The 22,233-nt window shown below is 42.7% G+C and overlaps 1 protein-coding gene across 4 annotated transcripts in view; it reads right to left on the bottom strand.

Annotated features, from left to right (window-relative positions):
• The window catches only part of Ogdh (oxoglutarate dehydrogenase), an 81,798-nt gene that overhangs the window by 35,037 nt on the left and 24,528 nt on the right, over window positions 1-22,233 (bottom strand). The window contains exons 3-5 of one of the 4 annotated variants that reach the window (XM_008834086.3): window positions 15,751-15,942; window positions 13,205-13,295; window positions 5,452-5,496 (exon numbers count right to left, since the gene is read on the bottom strand). In XM_008834086.3, the coding sequence (XP_008832308.1) occupies window positions 5,452-5,496; window positions 13,205-13,295; window positions 15,751-15,942 (328 nt within the window). Of the gene's footprint in view, window positions 1-5,451; window positions 5,497-12,979; window positions 13,083-13,204; window positions 13,296-15,750; window positions 15,943-22,233 lie in introns of all 4 variants that reach the window. The other 3 variants (XM_029564038.1, XM_029564037.1, XM_008834087.3) reach the window with 3 other exon arrangements.

Here is a 22,233-nt window from a genome sequence, read left to right as displayed (position 1 = left end):
CTGTTCCCTAGCTGAAAGAAAAATATCTGTCTTCTTAGAATCCTATATTCAAAAATATTCTGTAAGAAAGATTCAGATAAGGAAAAAAAAACACCAAAAAATCAGTCACTAGCAGACTGGATGGCCCTAAAAGAGTGGCCAAAGGAGATCCTTCAAACAGAAGGGAAACAAGAAAGGAGCACTCCACAAAGGAAGAAAGATCACAGAAAGCAGGAGTGAATACAATAGACACCCCTCCTCTTCTTGGGTCTGCTAAATGCTGTTTGGAAGTTGAAACAAATGTCTAACACCACTATGATGGTTCCACTTCAACTGTATGTAGAAGAAATATGTAAGACAGTTTTGAATGAAGACAAATGGAGGTAAGGCTTCTACTCAAGGAACTGGCAAAATAGTGACACTGACACATTGTGTTTACCTAATGTAATACCTAGGACAACTACAAAAGCTATATAAAATACAAATATATACATGCAAAAAATACTGCATATGCACAGAAATGGGATTTTAAAATATGGGTATAAGAATTCAGGGGCTGGAGGGAATGCTCAGTGAGTAAAGGCGCTTGCTAGACAAGCCTAACAACTTGAGTTCAATCCCCAGAACCTATGTAAAGGTAGAAGGAGAGAACCTGCTCCACAAGTTGTCCTCTGACCTCCACATCCACTGTGGAATATGCATGGCCACACACACAATAATAATAAATCCACAGAACAGGAAGTAAACATAAAGAAATTATAACTATCCTGGCAGGAATTAAGATATTCTAAAGTGGGGGCTGGAGAAGTGACCTAGTGATTAAGAGTACTGGCTGCTCTTGCAGAGGATCCGAGTTCTAATCCCTGCACCCATATGGCAGCTAGCAACTGTCCATAACTCCAGTTCCAGGGGATCCAATACCCTCTTCTGACCTCCAGGGGCATCACATGACATGGGTGCACTTACATACATGTAGGCAATATACTCATACACACAAAATAAAAAAATATATATTTTTAAAAGATGTTCTAAGTGATACTTAAGCCCCTCTCTATCAGCTGAGCTAGAATTTCCCTAGGAACTTCTTCCTAGAAGAAAAAGGCTGAAGAAGCTGGTGCTAGCTAGCAGGGGAACTTTGTCTCTCTATTTCTCACAATTCTGACAACTTGTCAGATCACTAAAGCTGAGATGATGATGGACAGGGACTGTACCTTTGACCAGAACTGCTTAGTTATGCATACCGCTTGCTCTTAAACCTCAACTTCATGTCAGGATCTCGAAGATGGTCTTGGGAGGGTCACTACCTCTTGTTCCTCTTCCCACTGTGACCACATTGAAAAAAATCTTCCTTTTCTGCTTTTCACCATTATTTCTTTCTTTAATTGGGCTTCTGAGGATGAATAGCTTTTGAGTCTACCTTTTTAGAGCTGCAGGACCCAGGCTCTCAGCCTAACAACTCCAATAACAAAATGAAAAATAGGACAAACAGGAAACAATAAAATGGCACACTTATCCTCTAATATGAGTAATTAGACTAAATATAAATAAACGTACTAAATAAAAGAATTGGCAGAGTGAGTTTGAAAAACAATAAAACAAAAAAAAAACTTCATAGAAAACAGGACCTAAGTACATGCTTATTTATAAGAACCTTACCTCTAATACAACATGGACAGGTGGAAAAGACATTATCATATAAATATTAATCCAGTAAAAGTACAGAATGTTATTACCAGATAAAGTAGACTTCAGAGTAAAAGTCTGTGTCCTAGGGGCACAGAGAGGCATTCCACTATAAGAAAGGGTCAGTCTACTGAGAAGACATCAATCTTAAATGTGCATGTAACACGTAAGACATACAAAAATCCTATACTTGCAGGGCATGGAGGCAGAGGCAGGCGGATCCTCTGTGAGTCAGAGGCCAGCCTGGTCTACAGAGTGAGTTCCAGGGAGCTGGAGCTACAGAGAGACCCTGTCTCAAAAAGACCAAAAAAAAAAAAATCCTATACTCCCAGCACATGAGGCTGAGGCAGGAGGATTGCTACATAGTGAGTTCTAGGCCAATCTGGGATACAGAGTAAGACCATGTCTCAAAATAGACAGAAATGAGCTGGGCGTGGTGGCGCATGCCTTTAATCCCACCACTCGGGAGGCAAAGGCAGGCAGATCTCTGTGAGTTCAAGGCCAGCCTGGTCTACATAGTGAGTTCCAGGATAGCTGGGGCTACAGGGAGACCCTGTCTCAAAAAGACCAAAAAAGAAGAAGAAGAAAAAAACCCCAGAAATTATATAAACTATGAACCAAAAATTGATAAGACTGAAAGGAGATATACAAACCCATATGTGGTCAAGATTTCAATGTCCTTCTCTCAACAAATGATTAAAAAAAATTAGAAAACTGGTATAAATACAAGAACAATCATCAAACAAGATCTGACTGACATTTACAGGACATTCCACCTATCAACAGTATTCTTTTCAAGGGACCATGGACCATTTATCAAGACAGATAATATACTAGGTGGCTACAAAAATAACAGAGGAGCTGGAGAGATGGCTCAGCAGTAAAGAGCACTGGCTTAACACCAGCACCCACATGGTGGCTAACAACCACACAGAACTCCAGTTCCAATGGGGATCAAACACCCTCTTCTGGCCTCCACAGGCATTGCACAACACAGGTACACTTACATATATGCAGGCAAAACAGTCATATGCATAAAACATAAATAAGTAAAGAAAAATTTAAAAGTTAAAAAAATAACAGAATAGGCTGGGTGTGGTGGCACACAGCTTTAGCCCCAGTACTCAGGAGATAGAGCCAGGCAGATCTTTTTGAGACGGAGGCAAGCCTGGTCTACATAACAAATTCCTGGCCAGCTGGGGCTACAGGGAGACCCTGTCTCAAAACAAAACAAACCCCCCAAAAAACAAAAGCCAAAAAGAAACTAACAGAATAAATATAAATGTAGCACAACTGAAATCATACTACAATCAAACTAGATACCAGTAACAGTAAGGTAAGAAACCTCCTAACACTTGACTACTAAACAATAACCACCCTTCTAAATAAACCAAGGGTCAAACAAGAACTATCAAGGTATACAAAAAAGATAGTGAATTTGGAGAAAATATATCAAATCTTGTGGGACATTAAAAGCAGTACCAAAAAAGAAATATACAATAGGAAAATGTATACTTCAGAAAAGAAGAAAAGTCTTTAATCAGTAACATAAGCTCCTAACTCTAGTCCCTAACAGGACTAGAAGAGGGAAAAACAAAACAAAAACCAACAAGTAGAAGTAACGAATTAATAAAAGAGCAGAAATCAGTGAAATTAAGAAGACAAAACAATACTGAAAAACCAGGGAAACAAAGCTATTTCTTTGAAAAGATCAGTAATATTTGACAAACCCCTTGTAAAACAAAGATGTCACCAGAGATCCTCAAGACATCAAAGTTTCATGAACATTCTATATATTTGGCAACTTAGATGAAATGAACCACTGAGGCACACTTCTCAATTTTCCTGTAAGTTTAACATAATTCCAAACCAAATGTCAAAAAGACTTCATGTAGACACAAACACATGGATTCTAAAAGGCTCTAAAATTGCCAAAACAGATTTGAAAATAAAGTTTAATAGCTATAAAAATTTAGATGTGACACTGGTGGAAGGATATATACAACTAAAGGAAACTAGAAAATCCAAAGTAGATCCATACAAGTAAGTTCTATTGATTAAAAAAAACTTTTTAGTTACATTTAGTTATTGGGGGTGAGGAGTGTATGTGCCATAGTACATTGATGGCGTTCAGAGAGCAACTTTTAGGAGTCAATTCTCTCCTTCCATGTGGGTTCCAGGAATCAAACTCAGGTTTGTCAGGCTTGGCAATAAGCACTTTACCCACTGAGCCATCTCACGAGCCCAGTCCTACTGATTTTTGACAAAAGTTCAAAAAGGAAAGACTTTTCAGCTAACAGTATGTGCCAGAGCAACTGAAATATCTATGGGGAAAAGTATTTAAATAATAAATAAATCTTGACTTAAGTTTTTTTATCTTATACAGAAATTAAGTCAAAATAGATCAGAGTCAAATGCATAACAAAATTATAAAACAGTTATAGCCCAAGTTGGTCTCAAACTCAAAGCAATACTCCTGCCTTGGCTTCCTAGGTGACAGGATTAGAGGTATGTTTTTCACTGTGCTCATCAAACTATGCATGAGAAAATCTTTGAAATCCAAAGACAAGAAAAAAGTTAAAACTGACAACAAAAGCACACTATATGAGAAAAAATGATCAACTGGACATCATAAAAATTAGAACTTTTTTCCCTGTAAAAGACCCTATTAGCCAGTCAAAGAGGTCTTCAACAGGTAAATAGTTAAAACAATTGCATTTCTATACCATGAAATACTACTTGCCAATAAACGGAACATATCAATGATATACACCAACAACCTGGTGTATCCCCAAATAACTAAGCTGACCAAACAAAATGCCAAGTCTCAAAGGCTACATATTGTGATTTCATTTTTATAGCAGTCTTGAAGTAATGAAATTACAGAAATGGAGAATACAAGAGTAGTTGCCAGGGGTGAAGCATGGTGTGTGGGAGAGAGGAAAGGAATCCTGAGTTTTTCCCACAGAAATGTAGTATTCTGGTGCGATGGGTGCTGTACGTTCACAGCTGCACCACTGAGGACACTGGCTGAAGGGTATGAAATCGCTATTAATTCTTACAGCTGCATGAGTCTATAATTGTCTCAAAATGAAAAGCTTAATATCTCACAGATATTATGAATAAGAGGAAAATGAAATGTCTTAAGAGTAGCCTGAAGAGAAAGAAACTGGCCCCCAGAGTGAGGAGTAGGGAGAAAAGATAGCACACAGATGGCCCCAGCACCTCAACTCTGGATTCCTCAAGGACATTCTATGTAGAAACAAGGATCACGAAAAGCTCCCAGAAAGCTTTTATTAATACTTCAGTTGTCTTTCAAACACAAAACATTTTGGAAATCTTGCTATTTTTCAAAATGCCCAGGAAACAGAATCTGAAGGAATCCAGAGTCTAGCCAAAGCCACAACACAGAATATAAAGGAGAGGACAAGTCACCATGCATAGCTAATGTGGCCTAAGCTTTCCAAATGGCTCCAGCAGGAGCTGAAGGTGAACTAAGCTGAAGATGGGAGTTTATAGCTAAGCGATGGTGAAGCACATGTAAAGATGAAAGACACTCTTCAGAACACAAAATGAACAGAAACATACCAATACCAGATACATAGTTCTACTTGTTAGTTAATAACTAAATAAAGGAAAAAATGTATTTCAAAACAATAAAAAAAAAAACTTTAAACAATGACAGATGATGTGTCAACTTTCCCCAAATCACATGCTAGGAAAAGCTGCACATCCTACTCAAATGAAGTCCTCAACTCAAGAAAGGTGAAAGGCTCATTATTTTCATACCTCCTACTGTTAGCATTCGAAGTCGTTCCTTGAAAACTGCAAGATCTGAGAGGCAGAGTGGGGTAGCATGGGTGAGCGCAGAAGGAAAAAGACAGGTGAGAGTTAGTTTAAAACCTCAACACCAAAACCCTGTACCATCACCATTGTACTAGGCAGCACAGACACTGTCACATGGACACACACACAAAAGGAGACAGGTTGGGTTTTGTGATGGGGATTCAACTGTTGAGAGCTGTTTTGGTAAAGGTGGGACCTGTTCATAGAGCAGCTGGAATAAGGTGAATCAGAAAGCAGGAAGGCTGTTCCCTTCACTCAGAAGCCACCGGGCAGCATTACTTCATCTCATCTCCCTAACTTCACAGCTACAGAAAGCCGCTGATACAATGCTATCCTAGGAAGCTAATGAAAAACGGAGGAAAAGTGAAAAGGCCTGATTTATGGAGTAGCCATCTCCTGGAATGGGATTCAGGGAGCAGTTAATTCTGAAGGACTCCAAAGAATAGAAGGAGGATCCTTCTAGTCCCTGTACAAGATAGTAAAACTGGAACAGAGGAGCTCAATAGCTGACAGTACCTCAAGAACAGAACCACATACAGCTGAGCACAGTTACATTTTCTTCAACCGGAGCTTTCAAATACTTCTAGCCTGACTTAAAAGCTTTCCTGGCCACTAGTGAAACAAGATTATTTACAAAACTCTTTTTGATTTGTTGCCAGATATGAAGGTCTGGAAGACAGAATACGAAAAGGTAGGGGGTAACAAAGGTACAAGAAGGGCTAATGTCTGAACACCCAGAGCCACAATCATTTCACTACCCAGGGTGGCAGAGAATGGACACAGAGTGTTTCTTTCAAGCTGAGGGTTCAAACTCTGACTCCAAAGAGAGGTGAATGAGCAAGCAGTCTTACTAGGACTCTTACACTAGGCATAGTGTACCAGGCAAAGCTTTGCCTATTGCCACTAGGGGCAGCCAGCCAAGACCTCAGTGCCCAGCAACTCCTTAGATAAAATATCTAAGCTCTGCACAAAAGCAGTGATGCTCTGCTCAAGGTGAAGGTAAAGATTTTAATTTTTTCCTTCCGTCTTGAGAATCAAAATAGGAGAGCAGGTCAAACAACCACTGGTGATCCAGCGGAGCTCAGACACAGAGAGGGCCTCAAAGGGAGATGTGATTGCTCATTCCTGTTAAAACCTAAACCCAGCAGGGATAATATTTGCTATCTGGGTACTGTATTATGTTGATACTTTTATTTCTACTTGCAATTTTTTGTGCAAAAGGCAAAGGACACAAGCAAAGAGTAAAGTGAAAAAAAAACAAAAAACCCACAGATTTTGTGGTTGCCGTTTGCAAAAAGCACATGGTCCCCCATTGCACCTGAGTGCTCCAGAGTACTTTTAGCAAATATCTTAGGAATACAAGTGTGCTACTGGAGGAGACAGCTGTTGGGGCTAAAACCACTGCAGTCCTAAGTGAAGCACAACACAGCTGGTGAGAAGCAGGACAGGACACAGGGAGCCAGTGTGAATAGAATTAACAGTTCCTAGGCATCTACAAAGACTCCTCATTAAACACTCAGGGTCTTGGTGGTCTGGTCCTTGCTGCCCTTTGAATAAGGCCTCACCATGGCCTGCTTTTAGAGTCACTGAGGCAAGCTGATCTGGTACTACTCCCCAGCTACATGACGTACAACATGCTATACACAGCAGCCAATGTCTGCTAAACAAACTGCTATCACCCAAAATTCTGAAAACAGATTAAAAAGCAATTCCAGAGTTGGGTAGTGTTGGCACACAGCTGCAGTCCCAACCCCTTGAAAGGATGAATGAAGTATGAGAATCATTTGAGTACATGTTTCTAAGATCAGCCTGGGCAAAAAGCAAGGCTGAGCTAAAAAAACAAAAACTAAAACAAACAAACACATAAACAAACCATACTTAATTTTTAGCTCATTCTTTCCAACTCATCAAGAAAGTCAAAAGGATATACAGGAATGTTGCCATTGCTGTGTACCCCACCCTATGAGCCTTCTTTAGGGTCATCGGGGAAAAGTCTTTCCCTAAGCATCCTCCTGGGAGGAGACCATGGGCTACCTCACCCTTACCACCACAGTACCAAAAAAGAATACATGGAAGTGAACCAGGCTACGGATGATACGAAATGTGTCTACAAGGGAAGTAGGTCTACAGTATAACCCAGCACAAATTAAGACTGACTTCTAGGGGGCTACTTCAAACCTGATCCCAACTGAGTAATTATGGGAAAAGATATCCCCATCCTAGCTATTACATGCACAACCATGGAGTATAGCTCATAGCTAATCAAAAAAACAATTCTAAAATTAATTTTTAACAAAAAGCCTATAGTCTGGCGATTCCAGGCCATCCCGGGCTACAGGGAGATCTTGTCTCAAAAAAACAAAACAGATGGGTGCGGTAGCACACACCTTTAATCCCAGAACTTGGGAGGCAGAGGCAGGTGGAGCTCTGTGAGTTCAAAGCCAGCCTGGTCTACGTAGTGAGTTCCAGGCCAGCCAGGGCTACAGGGAGACCCTGTCTCAAAAAACACCAAAAACAAAAACCAAACAACAACAACAACCAAAACACATTTAATAAGCTGAAATTTTTTCTACTGTACCTACAGAAATCTTATGTCACATTATTTAAAACTCACAGGATCAGGGATGAGGATGTAGTTAAGATAGTAGAGTGTTTGCCTAGCATACTAGAGGCCCTGGGTTTGATAGCCAGCACTGGGGGGGGGGGGGGGGGGGGGGGGGGGGGGGGGGGGGGGGGCAGGGAGGAGCAAAGAGCTAACCACGGTGGCAAAGGTCTATATTAATCAACATTTGGCAAAGCTGAGTCAGGAGAATCTTGAGTTTGGGCCAGTCAGAGGTACATGGAAAGGTGAAGACCTGCTTAGGGCTTTAAGATTAGACCTTGTCTCAAAATTTACAGGATCGGGCAACACATCCTTGGGAGGCAGCTCTTGGGAGGCAGAGGCAGGAAGATTGGGAGTTCAAGGTCCACCCTGGCTACATAGCAAGTTCTAGGTCAGCCTGGGCTACACAAAACACGGTCTCAAAGAAACAAAAGGGGGGGCGGAACCACAGGCAGAAAATGCACTTTTCTCTTCCAAAGTAAGGGATAGTGCTTCCTGACTCTCAGTGAGTGCAAGTGTTCCTGCTTACAGAGGGTTGTCAAAGAGCTCTGGGTCATTTCTATGTATTTTAGCCTCATGATTTAGTTTTCCACCCTTTCACCATTACCATATTGTTGGTAAACCTGAATCTGAATCTCACATAAGTACAAAAATGCCTTGGACATTATTCTGAAAAATGAAGACAAGACAGCCTAGAGAGATGAACTCAAGATGTTGAGCTTCGTTGAAGCTTAAGGTTTCCCACCCTTCAAAGACTGCTGGACTGGAATCACCTGGAAGTTACCCCCTACCTAAGTAGTCTGAAGTAGACACAGCATAGCCTGAGAATCCCCAAGTAATTCTAATGTGAAGATTGAGAACCACTGACAAAGGTACATCTCAATGCAGGAACAATGCTGGTTCCAGTGGTAGAGGGAAGTATTCTCGTTGGCTCTTCTCTAGTACAAATGTTTTACAATGTATGGAAAATTAGCATTTTGTGGTCTCTGGCCTGACTGATAAGGAGGGGCTCCTCCCAGAAGAGGAGGCTCCTGGAAGATCTGTGTTCACAAGGAGAGTAGAAGTCCAACAGCCAGGGGCTCACCCTGTAACAAGCACATAGAGGGGTCTGAAAGGCTTTGGAACACTCTGAATTGATATGACATAAACATAGGAGGATGAAGAGGCTTGAGGCTGCCATGCAGTACAAAGACTAAGGGACAGGGAGCAAGTTTTCATGCTAAAGGATGATGCACAGTTAGGGGCAAAGAGAGGACCATTTCTTGGGAGCAGAGTTTCCACCACTGCATCCCAGAGACGGCTGAACTCAGTCCTAGTCCATAACAATCTGAATTAGCCCTATTTGGTCAGATTAAGAAGAGTTTCTCTAAACTTTCCTCCTGTGATTTTTTTTTTTTTTTTTTTTTTCCTTTCCGGTCTTTTTGAAACAAGGTTTCCCTGTAGCTGCGGCTGGCCTGGATTCACTAATGGAGACCAGGCTGGCCTCGAAGCTACAGAGATCTGCCTCATTTTATGTGTATGAGTGTATTGCCTGCATGTATGTGAGTGTACCTGTGTTGTGCAATGCTGCGGAGGTCAGAAGAGGGCTTCAGATTCCCCTGGAACTGGAGTTAAGGATGGTTCATAGCTGCCATGTGGGTGCTGGGAATCGAACCCAGGTACTCTGCAAGAGCAGTCACTGTTTTAAACCACTGAGCCAACTCTCCAGCCCTATATACATGTTTTTAATCCATAGTTCCTGCCTCATAATTTCCTTCCCAAGGCAAATCACAGAAACTACAACTCCTCTTGCCCAAGGTGGGTCATAAAAACTTTAATCTTCCCAAGCTTTTCTGTCAGAATGGGCCATAAAGAAATTCTTGGATCTACCCTCTGATAATAGTTAAGACCTCATTTCCAAACTGTCCTGTCCTATGCCCAAAAGGAAGGAATGTTGAGAATTTGAACAGACAGGTTTTCCTGGACCCCAATTCACTTTTTAGGCATTAAATCATATCCTTGGTACCCAATTGCCATTTTAGCATGGCTGTTCATGTTTTCATCATGCCTGTGCAATCAAGTCTGCATAAAAGCCCACAATGACAGGTTCTGTAGGCTCCGTGCTGATAAATATGTGGCAACAAAATAAGAACTCATCCACGTGTCCAGAGGACGGTACACCCCAACTCCATAGGAACAGATGCTTCTGGCCTGAGACACTTCCAGGCTTGCCCTAAATTTTTCTTCACCTGACTGCTTATTTACATCCTTAAAATATCCTTTATAAGCTGTTAAAAATGTACTTAGTACTGAGTTCTAAGCTATTTGATCACACCAGGTGCAGTAGGACAGACACACCTTTAATTCCAGTCCTTGGGAGGAAGAGGCAAGTAGATCTCTGTGATTTTGAGGCCAGCCTGGTCTATATAGCAAGTTCCAGGTCAACCAGGGCTATGTTGTGAGGCCTTGTCTTTAAAAACAAACAAATAAGCAACAACAAAAAACCTACTTGAACACAAACTTGTAATAAGTCAGTCAGTAGTTACTGAGGCCTAGATTTATGAGTCTGATGGGGGCAGCTTTGGGGACTGAGCCCTCAACCTGGATTTGATGCCATCTCCAAGTAGATAGTTGGGTTTTACTTATGTATTGTGTGCATGTGCATGCGTGTGTGCGTGTATGTATGTATGTATCTGTGTGCATGGGTGTACCACAGTGTGAATGTGGTGGTGGGGAGGACAACCTGGAGGAATTGGTTCTCTTCTTATACCATGTGGGTTCCATGGATCAATTTGTTAGGTTTGTTAACAAGTACCTTCATCCACTGAGCCATCTTCCCAGCTACAAGTAGTTGGTTTTTGTCTATGGTTCTTGGCTCATAGTCTCTTCCCTTAAGGTAGGCCATAAAACTAGAATTCTTCTTACCAAAGATGGATCACAAAAACTGTAATGGTTTTTGTACTTTTAAAAAAACATTTTATTGCTGGGCGTGGTGGCGCATGCCTTCAATCCCAGCACTTGGGAGGCAGAAGCAGGCGGATCTCTGTGAGTTCAAGGCCAGTCTGGTCTACATAGTGAGTTCCAGGCCAGCTGGGGCTACAGGGAAACCCTGCTTCAAAAAGACAAAAAAAAAAAAAAATTATTATTTTAATTTTATGTGTCTGAGTGTACTGCCTACATATGTAAGTGCACCCATGTTGTGCAATGCCTGTGGAGGTCAGAAGAGGGCAACTGATCCCCCTGGAACTGGATTTAAGGACAGTTGTTAGCCGCCATGTGGATGCTGGGAAATGAACCAGGGTTTTCTACAAGAGCAGTCAGTGTTCTTAACTGCTGAGCTACCTCTCAGCCTGTTTTTTGGACTTAACCATCTATCCAAATTTAATTAAATGAGAGGACACTCAACTGATATTCACTACAGAACTGATGGCTTGCTTGTTAGCAGGGAGAAGTCCCTATGTTTTTGTTTGTGTGACCAGAGGTTGTTATTGGGTGTCCTGCTGCCATATCACTCTCCTAGTTATTTCCTAGAGACAGTCTTTCACTGAACCTGGAGCTAGGCTGGCAGCAAGAAAGTCCCAGTGCTCCCCATTTCCACTTTCCACAGTGCTGGGGTTTTAACATGTAGCAACCAGGCACTTTACATGGGTGCTGGGGGCTGAACTCAGATCCTCATGTTTGCATAGCAATCACTCTTACCCACTGAGCTATCTCCCCAGTACCTCCTACACATTTTGAGGTCACGGAAGTTTTCTGTGTTAATTGTTGTGGTACTGAGAACTGAGAATAGAAATGGTTTGTTTTTCCTACACATTTCCTAAGTCTGCTAAAAGGATGTACATTATGGAGGAAATCCTGTAATAGCTAGCAGTGTTCCTGAAACCTAAAGAATAACTTATAAATTGTTAATACCGAGTCCAGAATCAACACTGCCTGATGGCTGACTTTACCTGATTAACATTCTAATTCTTAGCCACAACTCAGTAATGCCTATAAAGACACCAGGCATGTGCAGAGCCATGGGGACTATTTCTCTGCACCCTTCCCTCAAAATGTCTTCCAGGATGCTAATTTCATCTCCTCTCCAAGAGTAGTATTACCAAGTAAGTGATCATTGATTTCATTAGCATGCAAGGTGCCTACTGTGAACACTCCCGTCATTTCACAATTAGTCACATCATCATTTCTTTAGTACAGGTTAGCAGCACAGTGAAAAAAGCAGATTAACTCTGGAAGCAACTGCGGTGAGCACCACAACACCCCTTCACCTCACGAGGAGGACTGGGTACAAGTTGGCATAACTTCTGGCAAAGGTGACAAAACCCCAACTGTGCTCCACACATGCACCTCCCAAAGGCCCTGGCCTCCTGACGCTGTGGGGAATGCCTTCCAAAGTTTCCTCAGTATGATCACCAGCATTTACAAATCAGGAGACCCAAATTGCACACCTTCCTCTGGAATTCATTCCTTAGGGACATGAGCAGGCTCCAGTCCAAGCAGCCCCCACCATACTCCAGAATGGGTTAGCTGTGATGGTAACTGTCTTGTAAGGCTTATCAGCGGCCTTGTACAAGACAGTGCTGCACAGGATGTGGAAAGCTGGAGCCAAAAGAGCGATTCTCTAAAGCAGTGGGCCAGCTTTTCTCGGTGCCACAGACCCTTCCACTGAAATTTTATTTTCCAGATTAAGACTTATACGATCTGGTTGAAAACTGAGATAAAAATAACATCCTTAAAATGCACTAAGGCTACATTACTAGTGAATTTCAAGTGATCAGAACGAAGGAAACTTAAGAGTCTTTCCCTCCTGTCTGGATGTCCTGGCTAGCACAGGTTGTGGCACAGCGAGAGGAGCTCAAGCAGCGCAGCTGACTGCTCTCAGACCCTCACCAAGTTTGTCTGTGGATGAGATAATGTCAGCGGGCACGGAGGAGTCCAGATCAGCATCCAAAATCCCCAGGGGGTCCAGCTGTGCTACATGGTGCCCTCGTATCTATGAGTGGGCCAACAATGAGAGGGAAGGACACACACAAAAGGACAGGAGAAAAAAAAGAGGGAAGGGGCAAAAAAAAGTAAAAATTACATTAAAATTAGCATTTACATATTAATTCTCACCCACGTTTGAAGAAACAGTTACCGGAGCATCATCAAAATTTACACAACTAATTCCGAGAGGATCAAGTTTTGCAATGTGGTGACCCCTGACCTGGAATAATAACACAAGTAAGTCATTAAGCAGATCCAGTGAGCTGAGGGAAGGGGAAAAGAGTTATACTTCATACAAATCTTTCTCAGAGAGGAACAAGCTTCATGAACCAACACAACAAAATTAGTTTTAAAAAGTCAGTTTTGGAATAGTTTATTTTAAAAAGCATTACTGTGAGCTGGGCCTGGTAACACAGACCTATAATCCCAGCTATACAGTAAGACCCTGTTTCAAAAAAAGAAAGAAAAAAGTGGAAAAACAAAAAAACCCACTCAAGACTTGCCTGGGGCAACCTAGTGAAATCCTGTCTCAAAATGAAAAGTAAAGAAGGCAGGGGCTGGAGAAATGGCTCAGCAGTTAACAGCACTAGCTGCTCTTGCAGAAGACCCAGGTTCAAATCCCAGTACCCACGTGGTGGCTAATGATTGTTCATAACTCCAGTTCTAGAGGATACAACATCCAACACCCTCCTCTGACCTCTGTAGACATTGTACACACAGGTGCACTTACATACACGCAGGGAAAACACCCATAGACAAAAAATAAAAATAAGCATTTTTCAAAAGTAAAGAAAGCTAAGGATATAGCTCAATGGCAGAGCACTTGCCTAGCACATGCAAGGCCACAGGTTTGATCTCCAGTACCACACACAAAAAATATATAATAAAAACAAAGAAAGCACTGTTGTGCATAAATGCACTTTTATGGAGGGAAAATGGAATAAACTCGTTACGAATATTTTGAAAGAAACTATATCATAGGATCCTTATGTTTTCTCTAGATCAATGGAAATGAGATATCTTGGGGGAAACTGTTAACTCCAGTGTGATGCCTTCTTTAGCTAGAAAACAATCACTTCCCTAAGGAAGGCTTAGGTATTGAGAGGGGTATAGACAAGGCATCATCTTATTAAGAAAGGGTTTGTATTTACTATATCCAACTATGGATATAGTGGAGGGGTAAGGGCTCTGGCCCTAATGCTGCATGCAGTAGGCAATATACAGTCAGAACAAAAACTTCCATTATAACATGGACTTAAAGTACTTGCTCTCAGAGAGAGAGAGAGAGAGAGAGAGAGAGAGAGAGAGAGAGAGATATGTAGTTCAGTGGTGGAGCATTTGAAGAGCACATGTGCAGCCTCGTGTTCAATCTCCAGCACCACCACCCCGCAACAAAAAAGGGCAAGGAATAGAGGGCAGAATCCCTTTAAGTTTTTTTCAGTTTTAGATATTTCAGTCACATTATTGCTACCAATTTGAGAAGAGTAGTAGTGCTGAGAAGTCACTGAAAAACTAGATTAAAAATGTTACTATGGTCATACAAGCAGGATACGATCAAGAAGGACAAGACACACCTCTTACACATATGTACATATTCACCATGCAGTGTCATAAGAAGTCAGGACTATGCCATTTATAGCATTCTACATATCTTTCCATGGCAGTACACATGTATGTGCCCCAGGAAAAGTCCTCATTGCCAGAGCAAGGCAGGAAAGACTGAGGACTCTCCTGAGCAACCAGCTGTAGGAAACAGAAGCATGAGGCAGAAAGGAGAGCTCAGGCAAGTTCCCTGGTTGAACTTGTTCACTGTTGCATCTATGCAAGAGTAGGCAGTGGGGCCTGGACTCTCACAGGCGCTCCTATAAGGGTAGTACCAGGCTTGCTTTCCTCTACCCTTCCTTCTTTTCTTTTTGATTTTTTGAGACAGGGTCTCTCCGTAGCCCCAACTGGCCTGGATTCGCTATGCAGATCAGGCTGGCCTTGAACTCAGGGATCTGCCTGCCTCTGCCTCCAGAGTACTGGGATTAAAGGCGTGAGCCACCAAGCCCAGCTATCCTTCCTTCTTAGATCTATTCAAGCTTTAAGGTCTCAATTCTGGCTCTCTTGAACATGAGGTGGTTATGCTGGAAGACCCTTAGTTTTTGTGCTTGGATGGAGAAATGTCAGGGAAGAAAAAAACTCAATCCTGCTAGACATGTCTAATGAAACTGGTGCTAACTGGCATGCTTTATATAGTTCCCTTGGGCCTCAACCACACTCCGCAGACTCTGTTGCCCATCCTCTGCTTCTGTCTCAAAACTCTAAAGATTTACATTATTACAGTATTCAGTTAACTGAGAAGGAGCACCCATCTCCCTATAGCATCGCTCCCTGCAGCCAGGTGTGCAGCACCTCACCCTCCATACCTACACATTGACTTGATTTCTCTGTTCTTTCCTTCCTCTGTATGAACAGAAATGGGGAGCTAGTATGAGACAGACATTAGAGGGGAAAGAGCTCTTGACTAGGGGTAGTACTGCTCCTTTTCCCTTGAATACTTGATTTCTGCCTCCCTGACCAAAGCAGGAAGAAAACACCTGGCATTTGTAGGAAATAGAAGTTAACCACCACACACTCAGAAAGGCCAGGGAGTACTGTGCCTTTTGTCACATGGATAGCCAGCCCCTGCTCACCTGATATGCCCTGATGAGAGACTGTACCGCCAAGTGGTCCTCCACGAGTTTGTCGATGTTGGGTTGTGCCTCCACCAGGGATTGTGCATGGGCCACGGTAGTGAGGGAGCTTCGACCCAGGGAAAGGGGGCTCTGGTAGGCAGTGCCCGGGGGGGCTCCAGCATTGGTGTTGCGAAAAAAAACGTCCCATGACTAAAGACAAAAAAAGCAGAGTTACCTGACTGCGCCATTAAATGCCATACAGAGCTGCCTTTTTACAGGAGAGGCATATCCTTATATTCCTATTTTTATTTACTTCAGAGTTCAATGATTTAACTTACAATTTTCATTACAGATTATGTTATTAACTATAATATTTTATTCACCTCATCTCATACAAGTTGTAAATTCTAAAATATTTTGTTTTTAGATAGACATTAAGCATTAAAATTTTTTATTTACTATTTTTATTTTATGTGTAAGTGTATTGCCTGTATGCATGCAAGTACATGTGTCATGCAGTGCCCTTGGAAGTCAGAAGAGGGCATCAGAGTCCCTGGAACTGGAGTTACAGTTTTTAGCTGCCATGTAGGTAGTAGGAACTGAACCCAGGTCCTCAGCAAGAGCAGCCAGTATTGAGCCATTTCTCCAGCCCCAACATTAAAATTTTTAAATTTATTTTTATTTTGTGTATGAGTGTTTTGCCTGCATGTATTTAAGTGCATCCATGTCATGCAATGCCCACAGAAGCCAGAAGAGGGTATCGGACCCCCAGTAACTGAAGTCACAGGCAGAATCTGAGCTGAGTGATATGGGTGCCAGGAACCGAATCCAGGTCCTCTGCAAGAGCAGAGAGTGCTCTTAACCACTGAGCCATCTCTCCAGCCTCTTAGAATATTTCAGAGATTAGAGATGAAGACTTAATTCCACTAGGGGGAAAAGTTTTATTTGAAGGGGTGGAGGGAAGGAGCAGGCTCTGACTATAGACTGGCTATGTAGCCTAAACTGTCTTTGAACTCATGATCTTGTTTCTGTCTTAACCCATGCTTAGATTGCTGGTGAATGCCACCATGGTCAGCCAAAACCACACAACTATGAAAGATGAAACACTGTCTTCTCCACAATACACTTTTCTGTTCTTAAAATTTTCCTCAAGGATTTCTGATTAGCTGGGCGTGGTGGCACAAGCCTTTAATCCCAGCACCTGGAAGCAGAGGCCAGCCTGGTCTACTTAGCAAGTTCCAAACCAGCTGAGGCTTTTGAGGAGATCCTCTCTCAAAAACCTAAGAACTCTGCAAAGATACTACCCAGATGTGTTTTGTGGGGGGTTGAGTGGACAGTAAATGAGTTCATCTGTGCCTATGGGCACCAAGTAAGGACAGTTTAAGAAATCATAACACTGATCCTTAATTATTGTTCTTAATTATTTATTAAGGGAAAACCCTTAAAAATTTTTTTGTCATGAAAGGAATCAAATCCCAGGCCTTACACAAGCTAAGCAAGCAATCTGCCATTGACCCATACCCCACCAAGTTCGATTCTCTGGCTTTTGTAGAATAGCTCTTTCAGAATGCTGCCCAGGCACAGGCATATCTGATGTAGAAGGTCCTCACTCCCAAGGCTCTTGGTACATGGTATGAAGCTCCCTGCAGCTACACATAAGCCTGACTGTACCTCCCAGGGCTGAGAAATCAAGCCCAGAGCCTCTCACACACTAGACAAGCTCTCTACCATTGAATTATATCCCATGCATACCAAATGTAATGTTGCTCTTAGGAGACCAAGGCCAAGGCAGGATTGAGAATTCAAGGCTAGCCTGGGCTACACAGAAAAGAAAGACCCTGTGTTGAAAAAGGAGGAAGAGGAACAGGAGCAGGGCCTGGTTGCACAAGCTACTCAGGAGGCTGAAGCAGAAAGACAGGATTCAGAACCAGGGCTGGCTCAGTTGATAAAGTGTTTGCCACACAAGCACCAAGACCTGAGTTTGATCCCCACATAGCCAGGCGTGGTAGCACATGCCTTTAACCCCAGTCAGCACTAGGGAGGCAAAGGCAGAAGTATCACTGAGTTTGAGGCTAGCCTGGTCTCTATAAAGAGTTCCAGGTCAGCCAGGGCTACATACCAAGACCCTGTCTAAAAAAAAAAAGAATCCAGGTGTGATGGTTATACATTTAATCTTAGTGTTGGGGGTAGGGGGTAAAGCAAGATCCCTGGGGCTTGCTAGCCAGCAGATCTAATCAAATTGGTGAGCTCCAGGTTCAGTGAGAGACCATGCCTCAAGAAATAAGGTAGAGGCTAGAGACATGGATCAGTGGGTAAAGTGCTTACTGCAAACCATGAGGACCTGAGTTTAGATCCCCAGCAGACATGTTAAAAAGCAGGACGTGGCAGCATATACCTGTAATCCCACCTGTAAGAGGTAGAGACAGGAGGTTCCTGGGTTCACTGGCCAACTAGTTTAGTCAATCAGTGAGCTACAGGTTCAATGAGAGCTTGTCTTAAAAATAAGACTGGATGCAGGCTAGAGGACAGCTCAGCAGTTGGGCGCACTGGCTGCTTCTGCAGAGGATCGGGGTTCAGTTTCCTGATGGCCAATATCCATCTGTAACTCCAGTTCCAGGGGATCCAGCACCTTCTTCTGGCATTGATGGGCACTGCATGACATGGGTGCACTTAACATGTATACAGGCAAAACACTCATACACATAAAAATAAATGAATCCAAAATATTTTAATAATAAAAATAAAAAATAAGGTTGGGCCAACAAGATGGCTCAGCAGGTAAAATGTTATACAAGCTTGAGGACCCAAGTTCAATCCCTGGAACCCAGGTAAAGGTGGAAAGAAAGCTTTGATTCCACAAAGGTGTCTTCTGACCAGCATGTGTGTACCCATACTCATACATCATGCATATACAATAAATAAAAATTAAAAGAAGGAAGATGGAGAGCAACAGAGGAAGACACCCAGTGTCAACCTCTGGCCTCTACACATGGATGGGGACACATGCACACACACCATTTCTTTTAAAAAGCCAGTCAGAAAATAAGAGGCAGAGAGAAGAGTTGAGAAAGATAGCCATTGCTGACCGCTGGTCTCCACACACGAGACAGACGGCAAACACAAAGGCCTGCCAGTTATAAGGGGCAAAGGACAAGGTGATTTTGAAGGTGGGAGGACAGCTCTGTTCCCTCTTGTAGAAGTGTCAAAAGTGCCAGAAGTCTCTTGGTCTCTGCAAAGCAAGCTCAGAAAACAATAATCAGCAAGATTCTGGGCTTGTCAATGAATAAAAGTAATTTTACCAATTGAAGCCTGGGGTCTGAAGTCAAGTCCAAGGGCAGTCTGATGGCCATGAGATCATAATAGGCTGCAGGATGACTTGTTCTAGCCCAGGCCCTGGAGAGAGGGTGTGCAGTAATCTTGTTTGCTGGGTCTCACCAAGACTTTCTTTTTTTTTCTTTTGAGATTTTATGCAATCATTTATTGATTCATGACTGTGAGAAAGCCACAGAAATAAAATACAAGGGAATAAAACATGGTTACATAGTAAAGTATAAACACTGTCTAGTGATAAAAGGAAAATTTATGTTAATGCTGAAATGAAGAGGAAATAGCTTTGAGTTTAGTATTAAGATTATTGAAGATCTGACCAGAACAGAATAGGGCAAACATTTACATTGTAAATATTATTAACTCAAAAGTCTACATATACTTTTATATATGTCTAGCTGAAAGTACATTAGCAAAGCATTGAAGCTTTAGGTGTTCTTTTCAGTATTTTAATCACCTCGGAAGGATTAGGCTGTGGTTTATTTTCTCCTATTTAATCATGTGATTTTTTAGCTGTTGTCTAGTGTTAAGAGGTATTCTAACTGGACAGCATGATACAGAAATGTGAGGACCTTGTGGTTTGTTAATAATTGTAGATGATTGCCTAGTAGAGCCCAAGACTTTCTTTTGTGCTTAAAATAAAACTTCAAGTTGACTTCCAATTGTGTGAAGACAATAGGCAGAAAGAAATTCTGCTTCTGCTCAATCAAGCCAGTCAGAAAAATACTGGTTCATGCACGTACTCTCAGATTCCAGGGAAGGAAATTTCACAGCTCTAGTGCCCCTTCCCAGACAACTGGACACTGACAGGGTGGCCCCCATACTGGGAACTACCATAAGCCCCTTTACACCACGACTGGTGTTCACACTAATAGATTTTTCTGATGTGGGTAGCTGTCAAAGGCTTCTGTATACAGCAAGCTAACTACACAGATTTGGCAAAACTTACCACACTACGCACAGTGGGTAAATTTAAATGCTAGAACTTTTTTTAAATAAAAGGCTTAGACTTTAATCCCAGCACTCTTGGGAGGCAGAGGTAGGCAGATCTGTGTGAGACTGAGGCCAGTCTGGTCGCCATAGTGAGTTTCAGGCCAGCTGGGGCTACAGGGAGACCCTGTCTCAAATAGGCCAAAAAGTTATTATATGGCCCACAGATATCCCTATCTCTAAGCCCAGAGCACCCCCACCCGCTGATCACACCTTCTCCCAGCAGCTTCAATGAAACCACCTCCTTCTTGGGAAAGGCAAAGCCCATTCCCATTTCTCTTTGTGTCTGTTGCCCCTGCAACCCTGCATCTCATCCATGGTTCCCATTCTCTCAGCCCTGACTCCATCTTTCATACCGCTGCAGCTAACACCCATGTCACTGTCTCCTATGACAACCCAGCTTTAGGTTTCTGATTCTCTGTAACCTTTAGGGATGTTCCTGATCCCTGGGTCCTCACGTGCCCTCTTCCTTCCTTCAGGTTGCCCTATATCCTTCTGAGATGCCCATCCCTTCACCTTACACAGTTGGCCCATGTTATTGTTGACACTTGGATTTGTTGCTACCTTGGAAAAGGTTTCCCTTACCAATTCCAGCCCTGTTGTGTCCTACATTTATCTCAATCTAAGATTCTGTGTACTAACCACTCACTAGTCTGTCTCCATGCTGCTACTACAACTATGTAAAGTCCATACCCACAGGGGCAAGGGAGATCAGCACCAGGCAAGTTAGTGTTCAGCTAGCACAAAGAGAAGTATCTATAAATGTGAGAAAAACTTGGGGAGAAGGGTGATGCCAGAGTTCCAAACCCCAATTCCTGCTGTGTGTTATCTGACACCTGAGGGATAACAGCCCACCCATTAAGGAAGGTGGCATCACTAAGGACCTGAGTAACTCCAATCTCCTGGTGAGAGGAAAATGATCCTGTCTAAGCCACCAAGCTCAGTTTTTTGTTTCTCTGAGGCAACTTTACTCCCACCTTAACTATTCTTTCCTATTGTCTGGACACCCCAGAGCCCATGGTCAATATGAAATGGGCAGCAACTTCTATTTCTTAAAATGTCTCCAAGGAAGTGAAAAAGAAGGCAGGACTGGTTCATTGGGAAATATGATTCACAGCACAGTAGCAAAAGTTTCCTGAGACATGAATGCAAAGTTGGACTCTGGCTTCTGCAGAATGAAGGGCAGTGGTATAGACTTCTGAGTCATGCTGACTCACACTCCAGTCCCCAACCCCACTACACCCATCTCTAAGGTCATCTGCCTCTTCAACCTTTTAATTGGCTTCTGTTTTGCAACAAATAAAACAAGGAAAGTATGTGTCCCCTTGCCTAGATTCAAATGTATGAAGATCACATACACTTAAGTCTCACCACCAGGAGATGAAGACTTTCATGAAAAGAAAAAGGTAAAAATGATACAGTAGGTGGTCAAGGTTACAAATGACACTCAAGGGACAGGAAGCTGTCAGGAAAGGCAGGCCTAGACAAGAGAGGGGCTCTAGGTATGGGAGATCCCTGTGCCAAGGAACCAATCTCATCTCTGTACCTGGTCAGCGGCTTTGGGATTGCCAGAAAATATAGATACATATTTTTCTTTTGATGGTGTGTGATATATATGTATGTGTTTGTGTATGTGCTCATATGTACGCAGGTGTGGGTACACATGTGAGCATGTGGGGGCCAGAGACTGACATCCACAATTGCTCTACACCATTTTTTTGAGACAGGGTCTCTCTGAGCCTGGGGCTTGCTGATGTGGCTAGACTAGCTTGTCAGCAAGCCAGAATCCTCGTCTCTACTCCCCCAGTGCTGGAACTACAGGGGTGCACTGCCCACTGTGCCCATATTTTATATGGGTGCTGAGGACTGAACTCCAATCTCCATGTTCACACAGCAAGCATTTTGCTGCCCAGCCCACATATACATTTTTCTTAAAAAAAGCTGGGCGTGGTGGCGCACGCCTTTAATCCCAGCACTTGGGAGGCAGAGGCAGGCGGATCTCTGTGAGTTCAAGGCCAGCCTGGTCTACATAGTGAGTTCCAGGACAGCTGGGGCTACAGGGAGACCCTGTCTCAAAATGACCAAAAAAAAAAAAGAGGTGGTAGTTGCCCAAGGTGGTGGACGCCTTTAGTCCCAGCACTCGGGAGGCAGAGGCAGGCGGATCTCTGTGAGTTCAAGGCCAGC

The sequence above is a fragment of the Nannospalax galili genome, unplaced genomic scaffold, assembly GCF_000622305.1.
Source record: "Nannospalax galili isolate Female #2095 unplaced genomic scaffold, S.galili_v1.0 scaffold996, whole genome shotgun sequence".
NCBI classification, from domain to species: domain Eukaryota; kingdom Metazoa; phylum Chordata; class Mammalia; order Rodentia; family Spalacidae; genus Nannospalax; species Nannospalax galili.
This window is presented reverse-complemented; position numbering and strand designations above follow the sequence as displayed.